This window comes from Plecotus auritus, assembly GCF_963455305.1.
Source record: "Plecotus auritus genome assembly, chromosome: 6".
Lineage (NCBI taxonomy): Eukaryota > Metazoa > Chordata > Mammalia > Chiroptera > Vespertilionidae > Plecotus > Plecotus auritus.
Window position 1 is genome coordinate 61,546,008 of NC_137773.1, and position 23,644 is coordinate 61,569,651.

At 43.0% G+C, this 23,644-nt stretch overlaps 1 protein-coding gene across 1 annotated transcript in view; it reads left to right on the forward strand.

The window, feature by feature from the left end:
• TMEM131L (transmembrane 131 like) overlaps positions 1-23,644 on the forward strand; it is a 148,473-nt gene that overhangs the window by 78,438 nt on the left and 46,391 nt on the right. The window contains exons 5-11 of the mRNA XM_080672420.1: positions 540-663; positions 2,333-2,449; positions 3,588-3,698; positions 20,378-20,455; positions 20,638-20,791; positions 22,037-22,095; positions 22,418-22,526. Of these exons, the coding sequence (XP_080528546.1) occupies positions 540-663; positions 2,333-2,449; positions 3,588-3,698; positions 20,378-20,455; positions 20,638-20,791; positions 22,037-22,095; positions 22,418-22,526 (752 nt within the window). The remainder of the gene's footprint in view (positions 1-539; positions 664-2,332; positions 2,450-3,587; positions 3,699-20,377; positions 20,456-20,637; positions 20,792-22,036; positions 22,096-22,417; positions 22,527-23,644) is intronic.

Consider the following 23,644-nt stretch of genomic DNA (forward strand, 5'->3'; position numbering starts at 1 on the left):
TTTTTCTTAGAAGAATGGTCTGTAGCAACAATTAAGTTTTTAGAAGACTTATTAAGTCTCTTTGCCAGTTGAAACTCATCCCCCTGAAAAGCCTCTTTAAATTTATTACTCAGGAAACAAACCCTAAAAAACTTGGGTTTTTCTATGAGTATGGTTTCTTATCCAAACATATGTCCATTTGATTTAGAGTTCCAGCCAGACACGTAATGCCTGGTTCCCACCGTGTGCTTTTTGAAAGCACGTTATGGCCTGGATGGGTTGAATACTGATAACCCAAAAACCAGTGGGGTGCTACAATGGGTTGGCATAAGTCTTGTAAAAAAAGTTGTTTTTTTTGGGAGGGGGGGGTGTTGTTTGTGTTTTTTTCTCATTGTGGATGAACTGTTTCATTAATAACAGGGTTTGATAATTGTTGCTTTTAACTTTGTAATGAACATCAACAGCTTTTTTGGTTTCAAGTATATATATGGATGGATGGATAGTTCTAAGCACACAATGTATTATTCATATATGGTTTCCCCCCTCTGTTCCCCTCCTAGGTTCCTGGGACACCCTGCAGCCAAGATCCTCTATGCTTATAACCCGAGTAGAGATAGCGAGGTTGTGGTGAACTCAGTGTTTACAGCTGCAGGACATTTCCATGTGCCTCCTGTTCATTGCAGGGTGAGTGTTGATGGGCTCTTGGAAACTATGCTGTGGCGGGCTGCCAGCTTTTCTTGCTTTCTTTGGCCTCGAGTTTTTACTTTCTGCTCCCTGTCTCCCCTTTTCTGCTACCCAAGCTCTTTCCTTCTGTGTGTTTGCTTTAGCACTTATTTTTTTAGTTGTTCATATTCATGATTTTGGTGGTTCTTGATATCTGCTTGGGGAAAAAGTGTGACCGTCTAAACTAGGTAGTCATGGATGTATATTTAAGAAGACTTTTTCATCATTAAAGATACTTAATGTTATCTGTTTTGAAATGACTACCCATGTTGAAGCATTTCGTAACTAATACAAGTTAATAGTTGTGATCTCTTCACCGGGTGAACGCACTAAGGTAGGTAGGACTCCTTGGAAATGCAGGAGTAAGAGGTAGTACATAGCTCCTTAATATGCTAATGTGCACCATTACACAGAGATCAAGACCCTGGTCTTTCAGTAGTTTTAATTTCGGTGGCTTTTAACTTGTAATGAAGAGTCCCAGTTACCAGTGGCTTTTACTTATTTATTTTGCCTACTTATGTCCACTGATGAACTTTTTAAAAAATATATATTTTTATTGATTCCAGAGAGTAAGGGAGAGGGAAGAGAGAGATAGAAACATCAGTGATGAAAGAGGATCATTGATCGGCTGCCTCCTGCATGCCCCCTACTGGGGATTGAGCCCACAACCCGGGCATGTGTCCTTGACCAGAATCGAACCTGGGACCCTTCAGTCCTCAGGCCAACGCTCTATCCACCGAGCCAGACCAGCTAGGGCCACCTGATGCACTTTTTAAAAATTACTGTAACTGCCCTGGCTGGTGTAGCTCGGTTGGTTGAGCATTGTCCCATGCACTGAAAGGTCCACAGTTCGATTCCCGGTCGGGGCACTTGCCCTGGTTGTGGGCTCGATCCCCAGTAGGGAATATGGAGGAGGTGGCTCTCTCTCTCTCCCTCTCTCTCTCTCTCTCTCTCTCTCTCTCTCTCCCTCCCCTCCCCATCTCCCCATCTCCCCATCTCCCCATCTCCCCATCTCCCTGTCTCTCTTCTCCTCTGTCTCTCAAATCAATTTTAAAAAATGCTGTGACTAAGGAAATGGCATAAGAGAGAGTGAGCGAGAAACATCATCAATTGGCTATCTCCTGCCCTCCTGCCCCTCCTCTCCCCTCCACCCCCAATTGGGGATCGAGCCAGCAACCCAGGCATGTGTCCTGACCAGAAACTGAACTGCTAATCTCTTGGTTCCTGGGTCAACCCTCAACCGCTGAGCCATACCAGTCGGGCTCCCTGACTTTTATTTAGTACCAGTGTGCTTGTTAGGTAAAGCTGGAACTGTGTTAGATAAAGGCATTGAACACGTGGGTGTGGAGGAGGAGGGAAAAGGAAAGATGTGAGGCATGTGAGTCCCATCCCAAGTGAAAGGGCTCGGCACCTATCTTGCCATGAGTCCACACTATGTACTTTGAAATGTTCTCTCAGGTTGTGGTTGTTGATCTGTGTGAGGGGATTCTCGGGGATTCCTGCTACTTGTAAATCAAGGGTGCGGAAGATGCTAACATCTGTTCGCAGAAACCACCCAAAAGAAAGTCTGTGCGAGATAATTTTTCAAGGAGGGCCATTCCAGATGGCTAATTAGGTGCCTCTTTCTCAGGTAATTCCAGCAATGGGGAGAACTTCCTTCAGAATTATTTTCTTACCTACTGAAGAAGGGAACATTGAAAGTTCTTTATTTATTAATACCTCCTCACACGGAGTCCTTTCCTATCACGTAAGTAACGTTTTCCTTCTGTCACGTAGCTTGGATGTTGACTTAAAGGGTTTGGGTAGTTTAAAAAAGACATTTGGACATGTTGCCACCTGGCTTACAGCAGTAATAGTGTGAAGCTGTTAGTGATGCTGAACTCCCAGCTTTCCCCATCTCCTGCCTCGCGGGGCGCACGGGGCCGTGCAGAGCTGTGCCTCTCACCATGCGTCTTTGAAGGGCACTGGGACCAAATAATGAAATCTGCCACACAGTTTTCTAGTACAGAATATAGCAGGCTTTCAAAGCCCACAGCCCGCACCCCACAAACAGTCCAGAGGGAGGCACCTATAGGGGGAATTTCTAGCCACTTGGCCTCCTCCCCTCCTGGGCTCAGGAATATTTCTCATCAGGGAACATGGATGGCGCACGTGGGGGCCAGGTCTCAGGGCTCGCTATTATTTCTGGGTATTCTGTGTGTATCTAATACACTAGGAAGGGAGAGCGGGGTATCTTTTTGTTGTTGTTCTCCAAAGTAGTTAGGTTTCTTGATCTTAAGTTGTACCTGTGACATTGTTAAAAGAGGACATCACGAGAAGTGATTTAAGTGCCAAGATCTATCTAACCATTTTTGTGGTTAATTCTTACTGGATTCCATGAAGCACGGGGGTCCCATATCAGAAAAGTTGACTAGTTGTGAAAAGATCCATAATAATAAAAGGGTAATATGCTAATTAGACGGACGTCTTCTGGACATCATTCTGGACGTCCTTCATGATGAAGCTGGGGCCGGAGGGAAACCAGCCTGGGTCCTGGGTGCCTGCCGGCAGCCGGAGGAGGGAAGCCTGGGTCCCAAGTGCCGGAGGGAAGCTGATGCCAGAGGGAAGCCGATGCTGGCAGCCAGGGGAAGGAAGGCCTATTCTTGCATGGATTTTTGTGCATTGGGCCTCTAGTTTGTTATAATGAGTAATATTCTGCTGTAATACAGCAACTTTTGTTACATTTTTTTGGTTGTCGAAGATAAATAAAATAATGGGGTAAATAGAATCTTGAAGGCCAAGGTGCTGAATACAGATTCCCTTTGGAAACGTATTTTAGCCTGATGGCAAATGTATTTCAAACTAATAGAGGGATATCCCGCCCTCCCTCTCTCTGTCTCCTGCAGGTATCTGGAATTGGTACTCGCAGAATCTCTACAGAAGGGTCTGCACAGCAGCTCACAAATGCTTATTTTCTGCTCCCACAGGTCCAGAGCATTCAGCTTTCACAAACACAGGTGATTTTAACAGTCGATTTATTTTGAATGCTAGTCAAGGCCAAACTTTGAAGCCCTCTAAATTTGTGTATCTTTTACCGAGTACATACAGCCTTTTTACCTAGAATGATGATTTTACTTATTTTTCTGCTTTTGAAAAAAATCCCGATATGTATAGAAACCGTGTATGTATATAACAAGAAGTATTTATTTTTAATGGCTGTATAGTCCATGGTGCCGACATTTCATAGTTTGCTTTTTGGTAATCAGAAACATTTCCAGTTTTCCATTATTGTTACCATTAAGCCATGTACATATTTTATGTTTCTTAGTTCCCTTTAAGTGACCTGTTTCCTTGGGGTATATTTCATAAAGAGGGATCCTGTAGTTAAAGACTACGAACCTTTTTATAGAGCTTGTTAAATCTTGCCAGGTTGCTTTTTAGGAAGACAGAACCTCCATAGTGCCCAGTAATGACATTCCTCCAGGAGTGTCTTACCATCTTTCCACTCCCTGCTTCCAGTCCTGTCTGTGTGTGGCTTCGTGCACAGAATGTTTTTGATGTTTTAGACGGTATAGAATGGTACCTTCACATTCTTTTAATACGCATTTCATTACTAGCATGTAGGTTCGGCCATTTCTTCCCCTTCGATTATCCATATTTCCATGGTTATCAGGGAGCTCACTATTCGTATCATCTCTGAATAACTTTCGAAATTGAGAAAACTCTTGAGTCAACATGTTATGAACCTTACCTGTATAGCATTCTCTTCTAGTTTCAGGTGTACAACATGGTGATTCAGTGTTTATATACCTACAATGTGATCCTCATAAGTCTAGTACCCAGCTGTCACCATTCAAAGTTTGTATGCTTAAGATGGCCATAAGCTCTCTGTTTCAAAACTTGAGAGAAATGTGAGTTGTCAGAATGACCACATATGACATCAGATATTTTGCTGCTGCAAACCCAACCCAGTCCCGTCACGAGGAATGAAATAAAAAACAGTCAGAGAACCGATGTGTGCCTTTGCGCAGTGTTGTGCTACAGGTGATTCCACACGAGGGGTGCACTTTCCTCCACTGTCACTCAGAGGTGAGGAAGCTGAGCTCGGTGCTGGTCAGGCACCAGGATGGTTAGCGGCTGGAGCTGCAGAGCAGTCGTAACCTCTCGTTGCCCGAACAGGGCTTCCCTGTTTTACAAACCATCTCACCTCCATAAGCTCTGACCCCGCTTGACTCTAATCATCCTTCTCATTCCATCTTTCAAGGCCCAGTTCTGACACCACCTCCTCTGAAACCGCTCCGGGTTCCCAGCAAGTCTGTGCTGTGGTCCCATGCACTTGGATCCAATCCCTGCCTTAGAGTTACTGTCCCCTGTTGTCCACGCCCCTGCTCTTCCTCGAGGCTCTGTGGGACAGGGCGTTTTTCATTTCTATCATCTCAGAGGCAGCAACGTAGTGTTCAGTACATTGAGGCCCCCCCGGGTTTTTAATAGATAGATGAGTCAATGGCATTTGAGTTGACATCCCCAAATAGTACTTCTGCCCCTCGTAGCATCTAAGATTTGCGTCACTTCACCTTTTCTCCACATCAATCAGTTTGACCTTCAACAGATTTACTACCAGGGCAGGTGGTATCATTCTTATTTTAGAAATTGTCCAACATACTTAGAGTTTAAGTTACTTGGCAGAGGTTGAGAGCAGAGCCAGGATGGGCAGTCCCAGCTCAGTATGCTTTCCGTTTTTGCCCATATGGAGTAAGTGTCATCATGATTTTCATTTCTTTTGACTTAGTAATTCCTGTTGCAGGAAAGATAAATGCAAAGTAAATGTGGGTTTTGGGGGGCAACATGGGAAACCCAGTAAAGGTGTGTGTGTGTGTGTATGTGTGTGTGTTCCAACAAGATATCACATTGAATTGTCTAAAAAGAGTATGATTATAAAAATTATAATGTAGTTATAAGAAAACAGGGGAAATCAGAGAAGTGAAATATTAGAAATACACCCCAAGACCACAGTCACACTCAGCAAAGGTAACCAGGATGAGTATTTGTTTGGTCACATCCTTGCAGTCCTTTTTTCTGAGTGTGTGTGTGTGTGAGTGATGGGGGTCCCCTCCCCCACCATGGGGTCATGTCACTGAACTGTGTGAAGGGGAGATTATTTCTGGGCATTCCGTGTGATATCTAATACACGTTTCAGACCAGGAGTTCCTAACCTTTTAAGACTGGCACAGCCTTTGCTTTGGGCATGGTGATGTCAGGCTCCGTGCCTGTCTGCCTGGGACAGGTGTTGGGCAAGGACGATAGCGGGGCCTGCTGCCTGGAAGGTGCCCGGGTTGGGTTGCTTCCCTGCTCCCTGCCTCCGGAGGTGCTGGCCTCTGGCAATGAAACCTGGCCGTTGGGAAGGGAAGCTGTAAAATCAGCATAGGGAGGAGAACAAGGAAGCTTTTTTCCATCACAGTTGGATAGGGGAGGAATGGAAAGACTTGGATTTCTCACGAACAAATAAGTTGCAAAAGTCTGATGTAGGATTTGGAGATGGAACATTGAGAAGAGGGAATGGTGCAAGGCCTCTGTAGCTGCTCTGTTTTCTCACTGTCTTACATAATTCGCTAAATGAAACAAAATAGAATTTCCGGGTGGAATAGCTGAGAATTCCTACAAGTCGGTGTCATCATAATGTATTTACTAGTAATGCCATCTCTTTGTATGGTGAAAGCTGTTTGATTTTTCTTATACATAAAAATGATAGGCTGTCTGACTCTGGAAAGTTCTGACTGTATGTTAGGTAAATATATGCCATTACCTAATTTCCTCCTCCTACCTACCTCTGAATATAGTTTTTAAAAGCAAGGAAATTGCCTGAGCTAAAAAAAAATATATCTTCTTTCCTTCGGAGCCACAAGTGAGAATGATTCAATGGAATGGGAGCTTGGGAAGAGGCGAGAAGGAGGGTTGGTGAGTAGAGGAAGGAGGGAAGTGTGGGAAGCCGAGGGAGAAATACCAGGAGGCGTGGGTGTGGGTGTTTCCCTCATGTGTTTTACAGGCCAGTGGGGTCCTCTGGTTCCCAGAACACAGTTTCCTGGGGCCTCTTTACGCTCAGTGTTTGTCTCTTTTTTTTGCCTCCCAGGAGAATTGACTCCCTCCTTCCTGAACGCTCTGAGCATCCCTGTCTTGGCCAGAGTAATACTGGAAAGCTTTGTCTCTATGTATGTGATTCCTGGACTATGATCATAAGCTCCTTAAGAGCAGGAATCATGTTCTAATCAATATTTGCTCTCGTATTACCTAGTGCAGAGCTTGACCCTATCGCCATGCAGTAAACAAATGCTTGAAAATTAAATGTCTTTATTTTTTTATTTTTTTATTTTTTAATTCTCACCCGAGGATATTTTTTTCCATTGACTTTTAGAGAGAGTAGCTGGGAGGGAGGGAGAGAGAGAGAGAGAGCGAGAGAGAGAGAGAACATCGATGTGAGAGAGACACATCCATTGGTTGCCTCCTGCATGTGTGCCTTGACCATGTGCGCCTTGACCGGGAATCAAAACAGCAACCCTTCATTTCTCAGGCTGATGCTCTACCAGCCGTGGGCAAACTACGGCCCGCAGGCCGGATCCGGCTGTTCTATCCGGTTCTCTTGCTCTCCCCTCCGCTCCTTTACTTTGAATTTATATTAGTTCACACAAACACTCCATCCATGCTTTTGTTCCAGCCCTCCGGTCCAGTTTAAGAACCCATTGTGGCCCTCGAGTCAAAAAGTTTGCCCACCCCTGCGTCTAACCACTTAGAAAAACCAGCCAGGGCTGAATAAATGTCTTTAAAAGAAAGAAATTATTGTCTTAGCTATTTATGAAATTATAGGACATGATTGTTTTCTGATGATTTTTAAACATTCATTATATTAGAATATTCTAGAAAATTTTGTTAAATGACTTGAAGATGCCCAGTACCTCTCTTTCTGGCCAGGTGCTAAAATAGTAGACCTATAAGAATCAGGAGTTAGAGAACTAAAATGCACCTTTTTATTACTGATCAGCTGCATTCTTCTGCATGAGCTGAGGTAAGAAAGAGCCAGAGTTGCTAATGCCCTATCTCCTAGGTACACCATGGGGTGGCCCATGCAAGGGAAGCTTGCATCAAGGTCAGACACCCTTACCCAGGCTGTAGGGTGAAGGAGAAAGGAGCCAGCTCCTCCACTAGCTCCCCCCTCGTCACCCTTGCCTCTAGCACAGGAGCATTTTCTGGTGCCCACCAATAGGCACCTCCCTCTGCCTTGAGGGGAGAAGAGGGCTTGGGGCAAGAGGAGTGGAGTATTTAGGGGAAGAGAATCTTTTCCTTCTAATGTTTCTCCTAACCCATTGGGCTCACCTATTCCTAAGCCCGCGATCCTCCCTTCTCTGATGAGGAGGTCATGAGATGTCCCGTGGCTCTGTGTCCACCTTCCTGAGCCTGTCCCGTCTCCCAGGAGCACCACACCCCATTTCTTTGTTGATCCCCCTGAGACTGCTGGGGCACACTGTTGAGTTTGCCCCTAGAAAGTTCTGAGATGAATTAACAGAATTCATTAATAATCTGCTCCACAGCCACACTGTACCCAGGGTTGAAAGTTCATGTTCTTTTCTTTTTCCCATCCCACATTCTTTTCAAGTATGATATCCAGTGCAGCCTATCAGAGCATTTACAGTGGGATCAAATAACAGTTAAAATGCTCCAATAAAAACAGCCATATGAGGATGCCACATCAGAGACATGCATAGGGTGGCAAATAAGAAGATGAATTCTGGGGGGTGTGGGTGGCCTAGAAGGGGTCAGTGGAGGGAAATGGGACATATGCAACACTTTCAACAATAAAGATTAAAAATAAAAATAAAAAAGTAGGTGAGTTCTGAAACCAGGCCACCAGGCCATCTTGGTTCTGAGTGACCTTGGCCAAATTACCTAACCTGCTGTTTCTTAGTTTATCTGTAAAATTAGGTAAAAATAACAGGATCTCATAGGATTGCTGTAGCTATTGAATAAGTTGATACATGTAAGATGCTTAGAACTAGTACCTGGCACAGAGCTAAAACACATTCCTCATTTAACTTTAAAACAAATATAAATCCTCTAGGAGAATTTTAAAAATCAGAGAGTCAGTCCTTTGGTAAGACATGAAAGTTCAAGGCCATAGTCCCAATATCAAATTAGCTTGGCTTGTGAGTTAGCATTCAAAGAATTTGAAGTCCTCTCTAAATCTTATTTTTTATTATTTATTTTTTGTCTTTGCCAGAGAGATTCTCCATGCCTGTGTGTAGCTGGAGAAACCTCAGCAGCTATAGCCTGGGCTCGCTCTTGCTAGAGTGTGGATGACTGCCTTGGGGTTTCAGAAGTTACAGTAGTCTAATACTAAGTGTCTCTTAAGCCTCACTTGAGTCTAGAATCTTAATAAGATACAAGAATATCATATTATCAACCTAACATCCACCAGTTTTGGAAAGCATGCCCCCAACCCCCACTCTCAAGGCACTAATTCTAAGCAAAAAATTGTTCCCAGTACCTCTGTTTGCCAGAGAGATGGAGGACAGACAGAGCATCAACTTGATTTCAGCTTCATTTCATGCCAGTTGTTCTGAGTCCAGGATCTTGGCATTTGAACTTGATGGAGCCGCTTGCTTGTCAAGAAGTTAATTTGAGCCCTAACCCGTTTGGCTCAGTGGATAGAGCGTCGGCCTGCGGACTGAAGGGTCCCAGGTTCGATTCTGGTCAAGGGCATGTAACTTGGTTGCGGGAACATCCCCAGTGGGGGGTGTGCAGGAGGCAGCTGATCGATGTTTCTTTCTCATCGATGTTTCTAACTCTCTCCCTCTCCATTCCTCTCTGTAAAAAATCAATAAAATATATTTTTTTAAAAAAAGAAGTTAATTTGAGACCTTTGGGGGTTAGGGAGGAATCACCTGTGCACATTAGTTCCTTCTCAGAAAGCAGCATCTGAGCTGCTCTAGCCTCCTGAGTTAGAACCTGGGAGTGGCTGCAGGCTAGTGGTTAGGTGTGTCTTTCCCTCCTTTTGGCACAGAACCCTTGTCGTCCCCCCCCCCCCCCCACCGTGCTGATTGGTGTGCTGAATGGGGTTGCCCTCTGTTTAGGGATGGAGTGGCTACAGAGGCTGTGCGCACAGATGTTGAGCCTCTTACTGTGGACTCATTGAAGCTCTGGAACCTACGACAGGGAAGGCTTTTCCTTCCTCGCCCCACTTATTTCAAGTGGAGCATTGCTCCCAGCAGGTTCCTGGCAGGGGGGCTGCTGTTGATAGGGAACTCAGGCCCTAGTGGGGGTGGACCTTGGCCGTGAGTCACTCCCTATCTCCCCAGGTTGTTCGTGGCCCTTCTTTCTCCAAAGTCGTGGGCTGAGCCTCCAGGATGTGCTGTTATCCCCTGTGCCCCTCTTCCTCTTAGGAAGGCTCAGTTGAGTTTTGAGCTGTTTAACCAGCTTCTTTTGTTGGTCTCTTTCTTTCTCTTAACACTTGTAAGCTGCTGCTGTTTGCTGGAATTGATGCACCCATTTTTCTTCTTTTTCCTTTACTTTTTGACATATATATATATATTTTTTTTTTCATTCCCCTCTAGATGTTTTCTTATGAGTTCTGCCAAAGCAAGAAAGATAAAGTCAATAACCTTTGAGTCTGCTAAAAGTATCTGTTGTTCAAACAGATCTCCTCTTCCCTCATTGCATCGTCTTGCATAAACCTCTCCCATTAGAGTGACCAACCCCTGAATCAGGCCTGGGACCCGTCTATCTAGTCCTGCCTGGTTCCTCTTTAATGGGTTTCTTCTGTGCTGTGCTTTCTCTTACTTGGAGTCTAATCCCAGGAACATCAAGCATATTCCCTTAGGGCCCCAGCAGTAACTGCATTCATCTTGCCATGCTCTGAACTCTCTGCTCTGCTCCCCCTGGTCTCCCCTTCACAGCCTGCGAGATCTTACGTGGCCCTGGGTCTTGGCCTTGGAGGGTGCGGGTCCTCGGTCACCCTTCCCATGAGCTCTGTGCCTGGCTTTCGAAGTGTGTTCCTCCATAGTTCCTGGACCTGAATCCTAATTCCTCTTGGGGGAGCCATTTCAGTCTAATTGCTCCTTTCTCCCTTTTCCTTTTATTTTATTTTCCTGTGGCAAAATGGCCTGTCTTCCTTATTGGTATTTTTTTAAGCTCCAACAAGCACGACGATACATATTTCCTCATTTCAGTGAGATCCCAGGCTGTCTCACTTCTCTTTCTATGTCTGTGGAACCGGGCTGTCCAGGTCTCCTGTTGTATTCCAGCTCTGTCTGGTCGTCCCCTAAAACGTCAGCTTTTCCTCCAAAGGGCAGCCCTCTCTTCCTCCTGCGGCATCAGCCTGCCTTCCTTTTTTTTTTTTTTTTTTTTTTTTTTGGTTTTTGTTCCTCTGGGCCCAGTAGGAAGACTCAAGTGTGTAAAGTGTGTTCCTCTAACCTTCTGGCACCTCCTTGATTTTCAGAATGCACCTGGTGGTTCCAAGGGCAGACCTTAGTGGTTATCTAATTTGTTTGTGCCATCGTTTCGTCAAATTACTTCTCTAATGCAACCAGTGTGACAGCATATCTCTTTAGTAAGAATACCCTTACTGGGTTTTTTTTTATTTATAACATCTGTCACCCTTATGTGGCTCTGCCACGTTGGATCTTGAAAATCTAAAATGGTGGTCAGCATTGAGATGGCTCATAAATCTAGTGCCAGTGAATTGGGGAGGAACTTTTGAATCAGTGGACCAACCTCTTGAATTTGAGCTGCACCCTTTCTCAGTTCTCTCAGCCGTGAAGGTAATGCATAAAAAGGGAACAAATCAGGAGCAGCCTGTCCACACTGCCGCCAGGAGATGGACCCAGCTTTTCTCTAAGACCTGGATAGCAAAGCAGCAGGTGGTATTCTGGAAGCTCTGTTTTGAAGAGAGTCCTGGTTGGGGCTATCTTTTTCTCCCTCCCGGCCCCGCCCCCTGCCCTGCCCCCTCCCTCTTCCTTCTCCTTTCTCTCTTTTCCTTTTATTTTCTTTTCCTGTGGTAAAATATACATAACACAAATTTATTATTTTCACCATTTATAAGTGTATAGCTCAGTGGCATTCAGTACATTCACAGTGTTGTGCAACCATCTCCACCATCCATCTCTTGGCCTTTTTCATCTTCTCAAACTGAAATTCTGTACCCATGAAACACTAACTCCCCATTTTTACCTCCTCTCAGCCACCCTTCCCTCCCCCCCCCCATGACCATTATTCTTTTTTATGTCTCCATGAATCTGGCTCTTCTAAGTCTTCTCCTAGAAGTGGAATCACACAGTATTTGTCCTGTTGTGACTGCCTTATGCCACTGAGCATAATGTCTTCAAGGTTCATCCATGTTGTAGCATGTGTCCGAATTTCCTTCCCTTTTAAGACAGAATAATAGTCCCTTGTGTGTATATACTGTGTGCTGTTTACTCATTCATCCACTGATGGATGTTGGGTTGCTTCCACCTTTTGACTATTGTGTATAATGCTATGAATTGGGTGTACAAGTATCTGTCTGTGCCCCTCCTGTTACTTTGGTGTAGTTGTATGTTTAATTTTCTGAGGAACCACCACACTGATTTCTACTGTGACATCCTTCCTTTCGTAGCCTCATCCTTGCCATGGCCACACCTACTTAGGTCAGAGCTGTGCCTTTGCTGCTCAAGGTCAAGCCACAGCAGCCTGCATCTTCACACCTGAGCTTTTGCTGAGCCTGGGCCCAGGTTCAAGGGCTGAGCCAGACCTTCAGGAGCCACTTGCCATTTGCTTAAGGCCCAGCAGCATCCATTTGGGTAAAAATAGCTGTTAGCCTTTGGACAGAACCACCATGTGCGGCATGACCTGCCAAGGTGAACGTCCACACGGCTCTCCTGAAAGTGCCAGCCCAGGTTGTAGGAGTTCAGAGCCACCCACGTGTAAAGATACAGGCCACTGCTACTTGGTCCCACCAAAAGTCTCAATATCCGAGTGTTAATTTGGTCTCTAAATTGCTCTTTGTCTTTCAGGGTTAGTGGCACATTCAGCGCGGTGGGAGGTGATGTGCTACAACATTTCTCTCTTTGCTTGGGTTCTGAACCAACGGTGAAATAAGATGAAAAGAATCTGAAGTGTTTAGGAAAACAACCCCTTCTCTTAAAACCCACAGTGTGGTGAAGAGGAGTTTCCCCTCTAACACATTAGATGTGGGGAAAATGCTTCCCAGAAGCATTGAGATGATTTGTTGTGGGATTTTACCAACTTCATGCATTAATAATGAATGAACAAGTAAAAATCATAACACTCCCTCATGAGGGCCTGTTGCGTGTCCTGCGGTGGGCATATGTATCTCATTTAATGCTTTTCACACGGCGGTGAGTTCCTTAGTTCTGTATTACTGAAGAGGAAGCTGAACCTGGGAAAGCGTAGAAATGTCACCAAGGTCTTGTGGCTGGGTTTCATCTTGAATTTATGGTGAGTATAGTCATCTGGCCACACTGCCTTTTCTGCAAAGATTTGGAGAAGCAAAAATGCTATACATATGCTTTAATCCCCTTTCCCTTAACGAAACAAAACAAAAAATGCACTCCAGCCAGTACCTAGGTTTTTTACAAACATTGTAGTGAGAGGTTCTGGCAACGTAGGTAAATTTCACTTCAGCAGTTAAATATCTGAGGACTAGAAAGGTCTGTAGTGGTAGGGGTGAGGGTTGAAACACAATTGCTGTTTAACATAAGGTTAAAGCAACAAACAGTGCTTACTGTTCGCTCAGCTGCCTGTTTGTTATGCAGGAAACACTAAATTGGGAGTGTGGTTACAGAGCCTGAGTGTTGTGTGGAAGGGACCCAAGAAAGTGTTCTTTCTATACAAAATCATTTGCTGTATGGAATGTATTGTACCTAGCACTGTGTGTGTGGGCCACTGGCTGGGATGGTCACAGGCTTAAACTGTGTTCCGATTGAGGCACACATTGGCATAAACGATTTACCTTTATAAAGACCTCTGAAATTTAGCATTCGAAATTGAGGAAGTGGAGAAAAATGTGTGAGGAAAATAGAACCTAAGATTGGGACTTATTTAAGTAATTCTTTTGTATTTCCCAAGTTATATTCCTTAATGAAAGGTTTTCATGGATGGTCATTACTGGGATCATCATACGTTGTTCATTCTGTCTGGATTAATATGTTATAGGCTCTTGTATACTTTTGTTAGGATATGGTTTACTTTGATTAATAAAAGTCATTTACATAGTCTATCTTTTTTTTTTCCTGTTTAATTGCACACAATCCCCCCAAATCACACTCTGGCCCTGGCCCAGTCCACAAAGAACAATTTCTTAGCAAATAAAGGAAGGTGATTTATTTTCTCTCTTAGATCCAGTTACCTAGACTCATATCCCTTCACCACAAAACCCAGGGAATACAAGCCACACCAAAGGAGCTTTTACATCGCTGTTTTCTTGTCCTTTGCATTATTTCTTGGCATGGTTTTCTAATATGTGTTTCCATGCTGAAGAACTTTCAGGCTCTTAAGTATCTAGGAGGGATCGACTTGGTCTATTCTGATTTACCTGGAAAAAACACTGGCTTGTGCCAAAAGACCTGCTATTGTTTTCCATTTTCCCACCAACTAACCTTAGGACCCTTTGATAAGTCATTTACCCCCATAGACTTATGTGAAAACTACAAAGGAATTATTTTTTCTTTTAGCTATGAAATTTAGGAATTCATTTTTTCGTTTTCTATCTTTATGAGCTCTTTTTTTTTTCCCCAAAAATAGTGTGGGAGGTTTCACCAGTAGAGAAATGGGTTTTGTGTTTCTTTTATAATCTGCTCAGCACACTCCTGGGTAAGGAGATGTCCTACTGTCACAACAAATGTGCTTGGTGGGGGTCCTTTCAGGGGAATTCTTATTCCCAGCATGCGTGGTGGCCCCAGCTGGCTCATGCTTTGGTTGTCGTTTTCTTTTTAAAGTCTAGATTGCAATAGTGTGTGTGTGTGTGTGTGTGTGTGTGTGTGTGTGTTTTAAAGGAAGGCATGAACCTGTAAATGTGTGTGTGTGTGTGTGTGTGTGTGTGTTTTAAAGGAAGACATGAACCTGTAAATGTGTGTGTGTGTGTGTGTTTTAAAGGAAGACATGAACCTGTAAATGTGTGTGTGTGTGTGTGTGTGTGTTTTAAAGGAAGACATGAACCTGTAAATGTGTGTGTGTGTGTGTGTGTGTGTATTTTAAAGGAAGACATGGATCTGTAAATGTGTGTGTGTGTGTGTTTTAAAGGAAGGCATGAACCTGTAAATGTGTGTGTGTGTGTGTTTTAAAGGAAGACATGAACCTGTAAATGTGTGTGTGTGTGTGTGTGTGTGTGTGTTTTAAAGGAAGGCATGAACCTGTAAATGTGTGTGTGTGTGTGTTTTAAAGGAAGACATGAACCTGTAAATGTGTGTGTGTGTGTGTGTGTGTGTGTGTTTTAAAGGAAGGCATGAACCTTTAAATTTCTCTGAGAAAAGTTAGCATGCTTCAAGGGCAGTTTGGAGGTGCTGGAACTCCCCCTGGTGGGATGCGGAAATATGTTCTACAGCCAACGAAACAAGATAGTGCTTTATGCTTGTTTTTGTTTCCAGCTAATAGAAGAATCTTATTTAGAATGGTAAATTATAAAGTCATCCATCCAGAAATGTACCAAGAATGACAGAACATGAGCATTTAAATTACATCAAATTCCTGTGCAAATAGGATTTTTAATCATGTTCAAAATTATAATTTTGAACTTCAGACATTATTTCAACATTTGAAGAAATATGTTAGGGAAGAGAATTGCCTTGCCAGGTTAAGATCTATGGTTAAATTGTTGTATGTTATAAAACCCCCACTTAATTATAAATGTACTAGAGGCCCGATGCACGAAATTTGTGCAAGAGTAGGCCTTCCTTCCCCGGCTGCCGGCACCGGCTTCCCTCCGGCATCTGGGACCCGGGCTTCCCTCTGTCTGCCGGCAGGCACCCGGGACCCGGGCTTCCCTCTCTGCCGGCAGGCACCCGGGACCCGGGCTTCCCTCTCTCTGCGGCAGGCACCCGGGACCCGGGCTTCCCTCTCTCTGCCGGCAGGCACCCAGGACCCGGGCTTCCCTCCAGCCACTGGCAGGCATCCAGGACCCGGGCTTCCCTCACAGCCCAGGCTTCGTCCGGAAGGTCATCCAGAAGGACATCTGGTCTAATTAGCATATTACGCTTTTATTATTATAGATAAGTTGAGAGTGTGCTGGTGTGGGTTTTTTTTTTTTTTTAACTTTTTAGGAAAGTTTTAGATCAGAAACACATGCCAAATATCAGGTTTGATACTTTGATTTTATAGCCATTGTTTATTATTTTTAGTTTCTTTCCCTTTTGAAGCAAGCATATAGCTGTGTGCCCACTTTTCTTCATTCACAGCTGTATATTGAGTGCCGATTAAGTGGTAGTCATTGTGGTAAACCCTTCAGGCAAGGTGCTTACAGTCTGCTGGGGAACACAGACCTCGAGTTATCACATGAGGAGTGTTAATGAAGGTCAGGTGAAAGGTGCTGTGGGTGTGAATATGGCACTTACCCCAGCTGAGGTGTCAGGGAAAACCTCCCTGAGTGATGTTTAAGCTGGGACACAAAGAATGAATTGGCCTTAGCTATGTAGAGGGGAGGGTGGGTCAGAAATGTAGGTTCAAAGTGCAGGATAAGCAAAAATAGAGTTTGAAGGCAAAATAGAGCAGAAAGTCTACCCGTGAGGCTGGAGCATAAGCAAGGAGGCAGAGACTAGGCAGGTGCCTGCATTCTGTAGCTGCAGTAAAGGATTTGGGACTTGGGCCAAGCAGGAAGTCTGTGAAGGGTTTTAAGCAGATAAGTGGCTTGACCTGATTTGCATATTTATAATCTCTCTCTCCCCCCCTCTCTCTCTCTCATTTTTCATTGAATTTATTGGGCTGATGTTGGTTAATAAAATTCTATAGATTTCAGGTGTACAATTCTATAGTATATCATCTGTATTTTGTAGTGTACTCACCACTGCAAGTCAAATCTCCTTCCGTCATCATTTACCCTCCCTGTACCCTCTTATGTAAACTCACTGTTGATGCCATGTGGAGAGTGGAGTGGAGAGAGCAGAGGTAGACACAGGGACAGTAGGAGGAGGTTGGTGCAGCAGCCTACCTGCCTCTGTCCCTCCCCCCCTTCTTCCCTCCCACTAGGGCAAGGGCTCCATAAACTTTTACAGTAAAGGCCTGGAAAGTAGTTATTTTTACCTCCTTCGCAGTCCATAGACCTCTGTTGCAAGTACTCAACTCTGCCATTGTAACAGGACAGCAGCCATAGATAATTCACAACGAATGAGCATGGCTGTGTTCCAATAAAACTTTATTTATAAACACAGGCAGCGGGCTGGATGTGGCCCACGGGCATAGTTTGCTGACCCCTGATCTTTAGGGTATTAGGAATGAAGAGAATTGAATGGCTTCAAGGGCTGCCAAGGAGGCACAATCAGAATAAGTTGGTTTGGGGTTAGTTTGAGGAGGGTGAGTGAGAACATGAAGTTTTCAAGTTTCTGGCTTAAACAAAATATGAAGCATGGTGCTAAGAGGAGGCCAGTGCACAGCAAGGCCCGCTGCCTTGGCCTGTGTGAGGGAGGCATGTCCAGGCGGATGCCCCGCCATTGGTTGGACGTAGAGGTGTGCAGAGAGGTCTGAGCTGGAGAAACAAACTTCAACTTGTCTCTCCCTTAGTGAGAGAGTGAAGAGGACAAAAGACAGAATCCAAAATAATTCCAACATCTGGTGGTCATAGAGCCAAAGATGAAAGGGAAAAGCCAGAAGGATAAATGGTTAATGGTATTAGGTGGGAGAGCAGGATCCGGCAAAAAAAGAAGTTTCTATTGGATTTGGATATGGAGGTTTTTTGTAACTTTGAAAGCAACTTCAGAGAAGTGGTGGGCTTTTTGTTGTTGTTTATGTCTTTGATAGTGGGATTTGTTCCCAGAAAGACAAATTAAAAAATGTTTCTTCTTTAAGATTTTAGGTTCTGTTCACAGTGGTGTTTTCCTGTTTAAGTCTAGCAAATACCAACAATTACTTCTTTAAAAGAGCTGTTGGTGAATGCTTGGTCCCATTTACAAGCTTGGTTAAACTCCTTAAATATTTTTACTGCATTCTAAAATGTAATCTATTTTATTTTTTCTGTACTTTAATTGACCGAATGACAAAGTAGTTACAAAACGGGTTTTTATATAATGTACTTAGGTAATTCTTATAAATCTAACAAATTAAACATAATTAGGGTGATTCTACTTCGTACTAAATCTCCCTGAAGTAAATAGACATTACCCACAGTTAAGTCAGCCAAGGATTCGGGGAATGCCTTCTTAGCTTGTGGAGATTTTCTGGTGTTCTGACTGTGGCTGCCCAGCCCAGTGCCCTTCTGCAAAACTATACCAGACACATCACACTCAACAGAAGAAGAACTCTAAAAACCAGGCCCCTTAGATTCACATGCTGCACATTTTCTGTGCATTCACCGCCTGCAGCCCCCTGCCCTCCCACCCAAAAGGCTGTATCCCTGGATGGGACTTTGCATTTCCCGTCTTCAAGATAAGTCAGTGGCATCGCATGTGCCTGTTAAGATCGTTGAACGTGATGAAAAATGTGTTCTTCCTTTTTGTTATTGTTGTTGTTAATACTAGAGGATATCTTTCTATTGATTTTTAGAGAGAGTGGGAGAGAGGGAGGGAGGGGAAGAGAGAAAGAGAGAGAAACATTGATATGAGAGAGACAGATCCACTGGTTGTCTCCCGCACCCACCCCAACAGAGCTGGGGATCAAACCTTGACCAGGAATTGAACTCTCTACTCCTCATTGCATGGGCCAACTCTCCAGCCACTGAGCATAACTGGCTAGGGCAAAATTCTGCATTCTTTTGATATATACTCTCCCTTCTATTCATAACTCTCCCACATATTAAAAATATGACCTATGACAGTAATACAATCATACTAGGGGACTTTATCACCCTATTGTCATCAATGGATAGATCTTCCAGACAAGAAATCAACAAGAAAACAGCAGCCTTAAGTGACATATTGGACCAGATGGATTTAAATGATATTTTTAGAGCATTTCACCCCAAAGCAGCAGAATATACATTTTTTTCAAGTGCACATGGAACCAGCATTATTTACAAGAGCCAAGATATGGAAGTAACTTAACTGCCCATTAGTGGATGATTGGCTAAAGAAGATGTTGGCCATGGCCAGTGTGGCTCAGTTGGTTGAACATTTTCCCATGCACCGAGAGGTCACTGGCTCCATTCTCAGTCAGGGCACATGCCCAGGTTGTGGGCACAATTCAAATAGGGAGCATGCAGGAGGCAACCAATGTTTCCCTCTCATCAGTGCTTCTCTCTCCCTCACCCTTTGTCTCTCAATAAAAACATTTAAAAAAAGAAGTAGTACATCTATACAACGGAATATTACTCAGCCATAAAAAAAATGAACCAGCTACTATTACAATCGTTTGGCTCAGTGGAAAGTGTCAGCCTGTGGACTGAAGGGTCCCAGGTTCAGTTCTGGTCAGGGGCACATGCCCAGGTTGTGGGCTTAATCCCCAGTAAGGGGCGTGTAGGAGGCAGCCCATCAATGATTCTTTCTCATCACTGATGTTTCTATCTCTCTCTCTCTCTCTCCCTTCCTCTCTGAAATCAATAAAAAATATATTTTAAAAAAGAATGAGGTATTACCATTTGCAACAGCATGGATAGACCTAGAAGGTATTACCTTCTAGGTAGGGTGCTAAGTGAAATAAGGCAGACAGAAAAAGACAAATACTATGTGATTTCACTTATATGGGGAATCTAAAGTTCAAAATAAATGAACAAACAAAACAGAAACAGATTTATAGATACAGAGAACAAACTGATGATTGCCAGATGGGGAGGATTCGTGGAGGGGTTGGGTGAAGAAAAAGGTGAAGGGATTAAGAAGTGCAAATTGGTAATTACACAATAGTCATGGGAATGTTGAGTACAGCATACGAAATACTAGTATAGTCAATAATATTGTAATAACTACTGTGGTGTCAGGTACACACTGGACTTATCAGATCACTTTTTACCTTATATACTGGTAACTGTCTAACCATTGTGCTGTACACCTGAAACTAATATAAAATAATATTGAATGTCAACTGTAATGGAAAAATAAAGGAATGATAGCCAGTTGAATTTTGGACACCTTTTATGATTTTGTCATAGCTTTTAAGGTCATTCTACTGAAGGAAGGAAGACAGAAGAACAGTTAATTGGCGATTGCTTGCTGAACCTACTTTAAAATAAAAGTAGACTCCTATGTGGAAAAAGAGTGTTAAAAAAGTATCAGCGATGCCAAACTACAGTGTTCCTGTGTATATCTAGAACACATTTATCTGTTTATTGCCATAGTCAGAGTTTTCATGTTGCCCAAGGGGAGAGCTTATGACTTCCATTAGAATGTGAACTGTTTTATTGATGGTTATATTTCCAGTAAATAGAATAACACCCAGCAGTTAGCAGATACTCAGATGTTTGTCAATTGAGTAAATGTAGTTCCTGAATAAATGATAGATTGTCTGCTATTAATGCTAGATTGCGCCTTTTGCTTTCTTTTACATTGTTCCCCCCACCCCCTTTTTTTTCTTTTAGGCAGAAACCACTAATACTAGCCTCTTGCAGGTGCAACTGGAATGCAGTTTACATAACAAAGTGTGTCAGCGATTAAAGGTAAAATGAAAAAAAATTTTTTTCTTCCTGCCTCTTTGCTTACATATAAAAAATAAAACAGCACATTCTGTTCTCAGAAGTACACATGCCCTTACCATAAGTGCTTTTCCCCTTAAAATTTGAGATCACCAAGTTCAGATCATTCTTTAAGGTTTTCCTTTTTTCCATCCCTCCAATCTCAGAGTTGTTATCTGGAATCCGATGATGTTTTACGGCTACAGATGAGCATAATTGTAACAATGGAAAACGCCTCAAAAGAATTTGAACAAAACACACAGGATTTGTTAGATCATCTTTCTATTATTTATGTAGCTACAGATAAATCTGAGACCTCAGGTAAGGTGGAATCGCTTCAGATTTTCATGGTAACATATTATGATTAACCTGCGTCATCATTCTATAACATTTACTTATAGATCACATCATCACACTCCAACACAAAGAGCTGCGGCTTTCGACATTATTAAGCAATTGTAATAGTAACTGGTTCTCGATCTGCAGCTGTGAGTAAATTTTTGGAGTAAATTAAGGGGCAAAAGCAAACTAGTCTATAAGTTTCCTTAGGAATCATTTTTCTTGGCATTCTGGGCACAACAACTTAATATAAATATTCACAAAGTGTTGGAAGTTTTGTGTCTCTTGTTGCAGTTTTACTGATTTGCAGAAGCTCAGTTGACCAAATCCTGCTGTTTTGTATTTTTTAAATAGTTGATGGGATACTGGTTGTTCCTTGATGCCTGACAAGTGAGAGTAGTAGGAATTTCAGTGTTCGTTCTATGAACTTTATTTTTGAAAACAGCTCTACTAACCAGAAATAACCTAGTTCATCAGTTTAAGTTTCTAGGAAGTTTTATTGGAGACACATATTATGTGATCCATGAGATTTATAATGTAGGACTTGCTATCATCCAATGGTTGTCAAGACTGTTCTGGTATGTATGTGTGTGTGTGTGTGTGTGTGTGTACACCCACATACGTACATATTCAGAAAAAGAAATGGCTCCAACATATAGTTTGATATTGGCATTCTTATTGTTGTTCAAACAACGCTTGAGAATTGATTATAGGAATAATTCATCAGCAGGAGGGCTTTCCTGTCTCCATGTTGTAAGCTTTTGGCGATTCTCAGAACGGCCAAGTAGACATCAAAGTAGAGAAGACTCCTGCCCCATAGGGACTACCTCTGTTGGTGAGGCTTGAAAGGAAGGCTGTGGTTTGAGATCCCAGGTTTTATTTCCTCCAAGTATGGTTGTCTAAATGCGGAAATGAGGGCTGACTAGTCGCCAGGAAAGCACAGCCATATTTGAAGCTGTCCAGGCGGTTGGTTGCAGCCAGAGAGGCAGTGCCTGACCCTGAACTCAGCATCTATCTGTCATTCAGAGAGCCTGTGTTGGTGGGTTAGTATTTTGTAAGGGTCCTTTTTCTTGTGACTTAAAAGAATACTCCGCAGAAATAGCTCCAAGTTCCAATTGCTGTGTTGCAAAATGAGGTACTTCTTTTTTTAGAGAGAGAGAAATGTGTCATGTGTGAGAATGATACAGCTTTTTGTTTTAACCTCCTCACTCTGATTCTTTTGGACAGATGATTCGGCCGTAAATATGTATATATTACATTCGGGAAACAGCCTTATATGGATACAGGTAATTATAAATGCTTTATATCTAGTAAATGTTAAACTCACAAGTGTATTTCATTGTAGAACATGAGGAATTTTCAGGAACAGATACAGAAACACTTATCTCTACTCTCTGCTGCTTTCATTGCACCCCCTTTCCCCTGGCTTGAACCCCTATTTGGATGAAGGTTACCAGCACCCCCTTCGTACTGTTGTAGACACATGTGCTGCGCAGTTGCTATATGAATGCCAGTCTGAGCTCCTTAGTTATTTCACAGAGTTGATTCACATTAGATGCACAGTGGCCTGGCCGAGAGTGCTAACTGGATTTTTTGCTGTTGTTACAGGATGTCCATCATTTCTCACAGAGAGACGCTCTGTCTCTGCAGTTTGAACCGGTGCTCCTACCTTCCTCTACAACGAACTTTACAAAAATTGCCTCTTTTACTTGCAAAGGTACAGATTTTAAAAATATTGGAGGCTGCCTTTTTATGTTTGTTATCGATGGCAGTTCTTTCTGTGGAAGGACTTACCACTGCCGAGTAGGCAGTGTTCCAAGAAAGAGAGTGGGCCTGCTCTCCGTACCGCAGCCTTCACCGTTCTGAGAGCAGGATGGAGAAGATGCTTGGCTGTGCCACTTCTATTCTGCCACATGCAGAGGATTTTGAGTTTAAAGTGTAACTCAGTGGGGGATTTGAAAGACCAGAATGTAAATGTGTTTGGAGATACTCCCTTCACAGAGAGAGAGAGATTGTGCTGCCTTAGTTTTGATGTTTTGTGTAGAATGCGATGCAGAAGGTCTGATGAGCATGAACCCAATCCTATCCTTTGGTTCGTACTCACAGTTAAGAAGATTTCTGTAAAGAAATACAAATAGCGCAGCCAGTGTGGCTCGGTGGTTGAGTGTCACCCATGCACCAGGAGGTTGCTGGTTTGATGTCCGATCAGGGTACATGCCCATGTTGTGGGCTCAATCCTCAGTGGGGGCCATTCAGGAGGCAGCCAATCAATGTTTCTCTCTCAAACATGTTTCTCCCTCTCCCTTCCTTTCTCTCTCTAAAAAAATAAAATAAATGAAAACATATTTTTTAAAAAAAGAAATGCAAATGGATTTTTAAACAGGAAAACATGTCACTTATATGGAAAGGAAAGTGAATTTAAAGGGACAAGTGAGATATAATTTATTACTTAGATTGATAAAAATATAAAAGATTGTTAACATCATGTGTTGATAATGATTAGGGGGAAAAACACCATTCATGTTTTTGATAAGAGTATAAATTGACATGGGTTGGGTTTTTTGTTTTGTTTTGTTTTGTTTTTGAGGGAAAATTGACAATCTGTGAACATTTAAAATGCCCGTATGTATTCTTCAGTCCTTAATTCTACTTCTAGGAACTTATCTACAGATATATTTAAAGCTCTACCTACAGAGTGTGCATTGTTTGTGACAACAGAACTAACACAAACACCTGTTGATAGGAGCCTGGTTAAATTGTAGTTCATCCACGGGCTATACTCTGCGGGTATTTAAAAGCATACGTGGACATGCAATGTACGCGGCGTGTGTACAT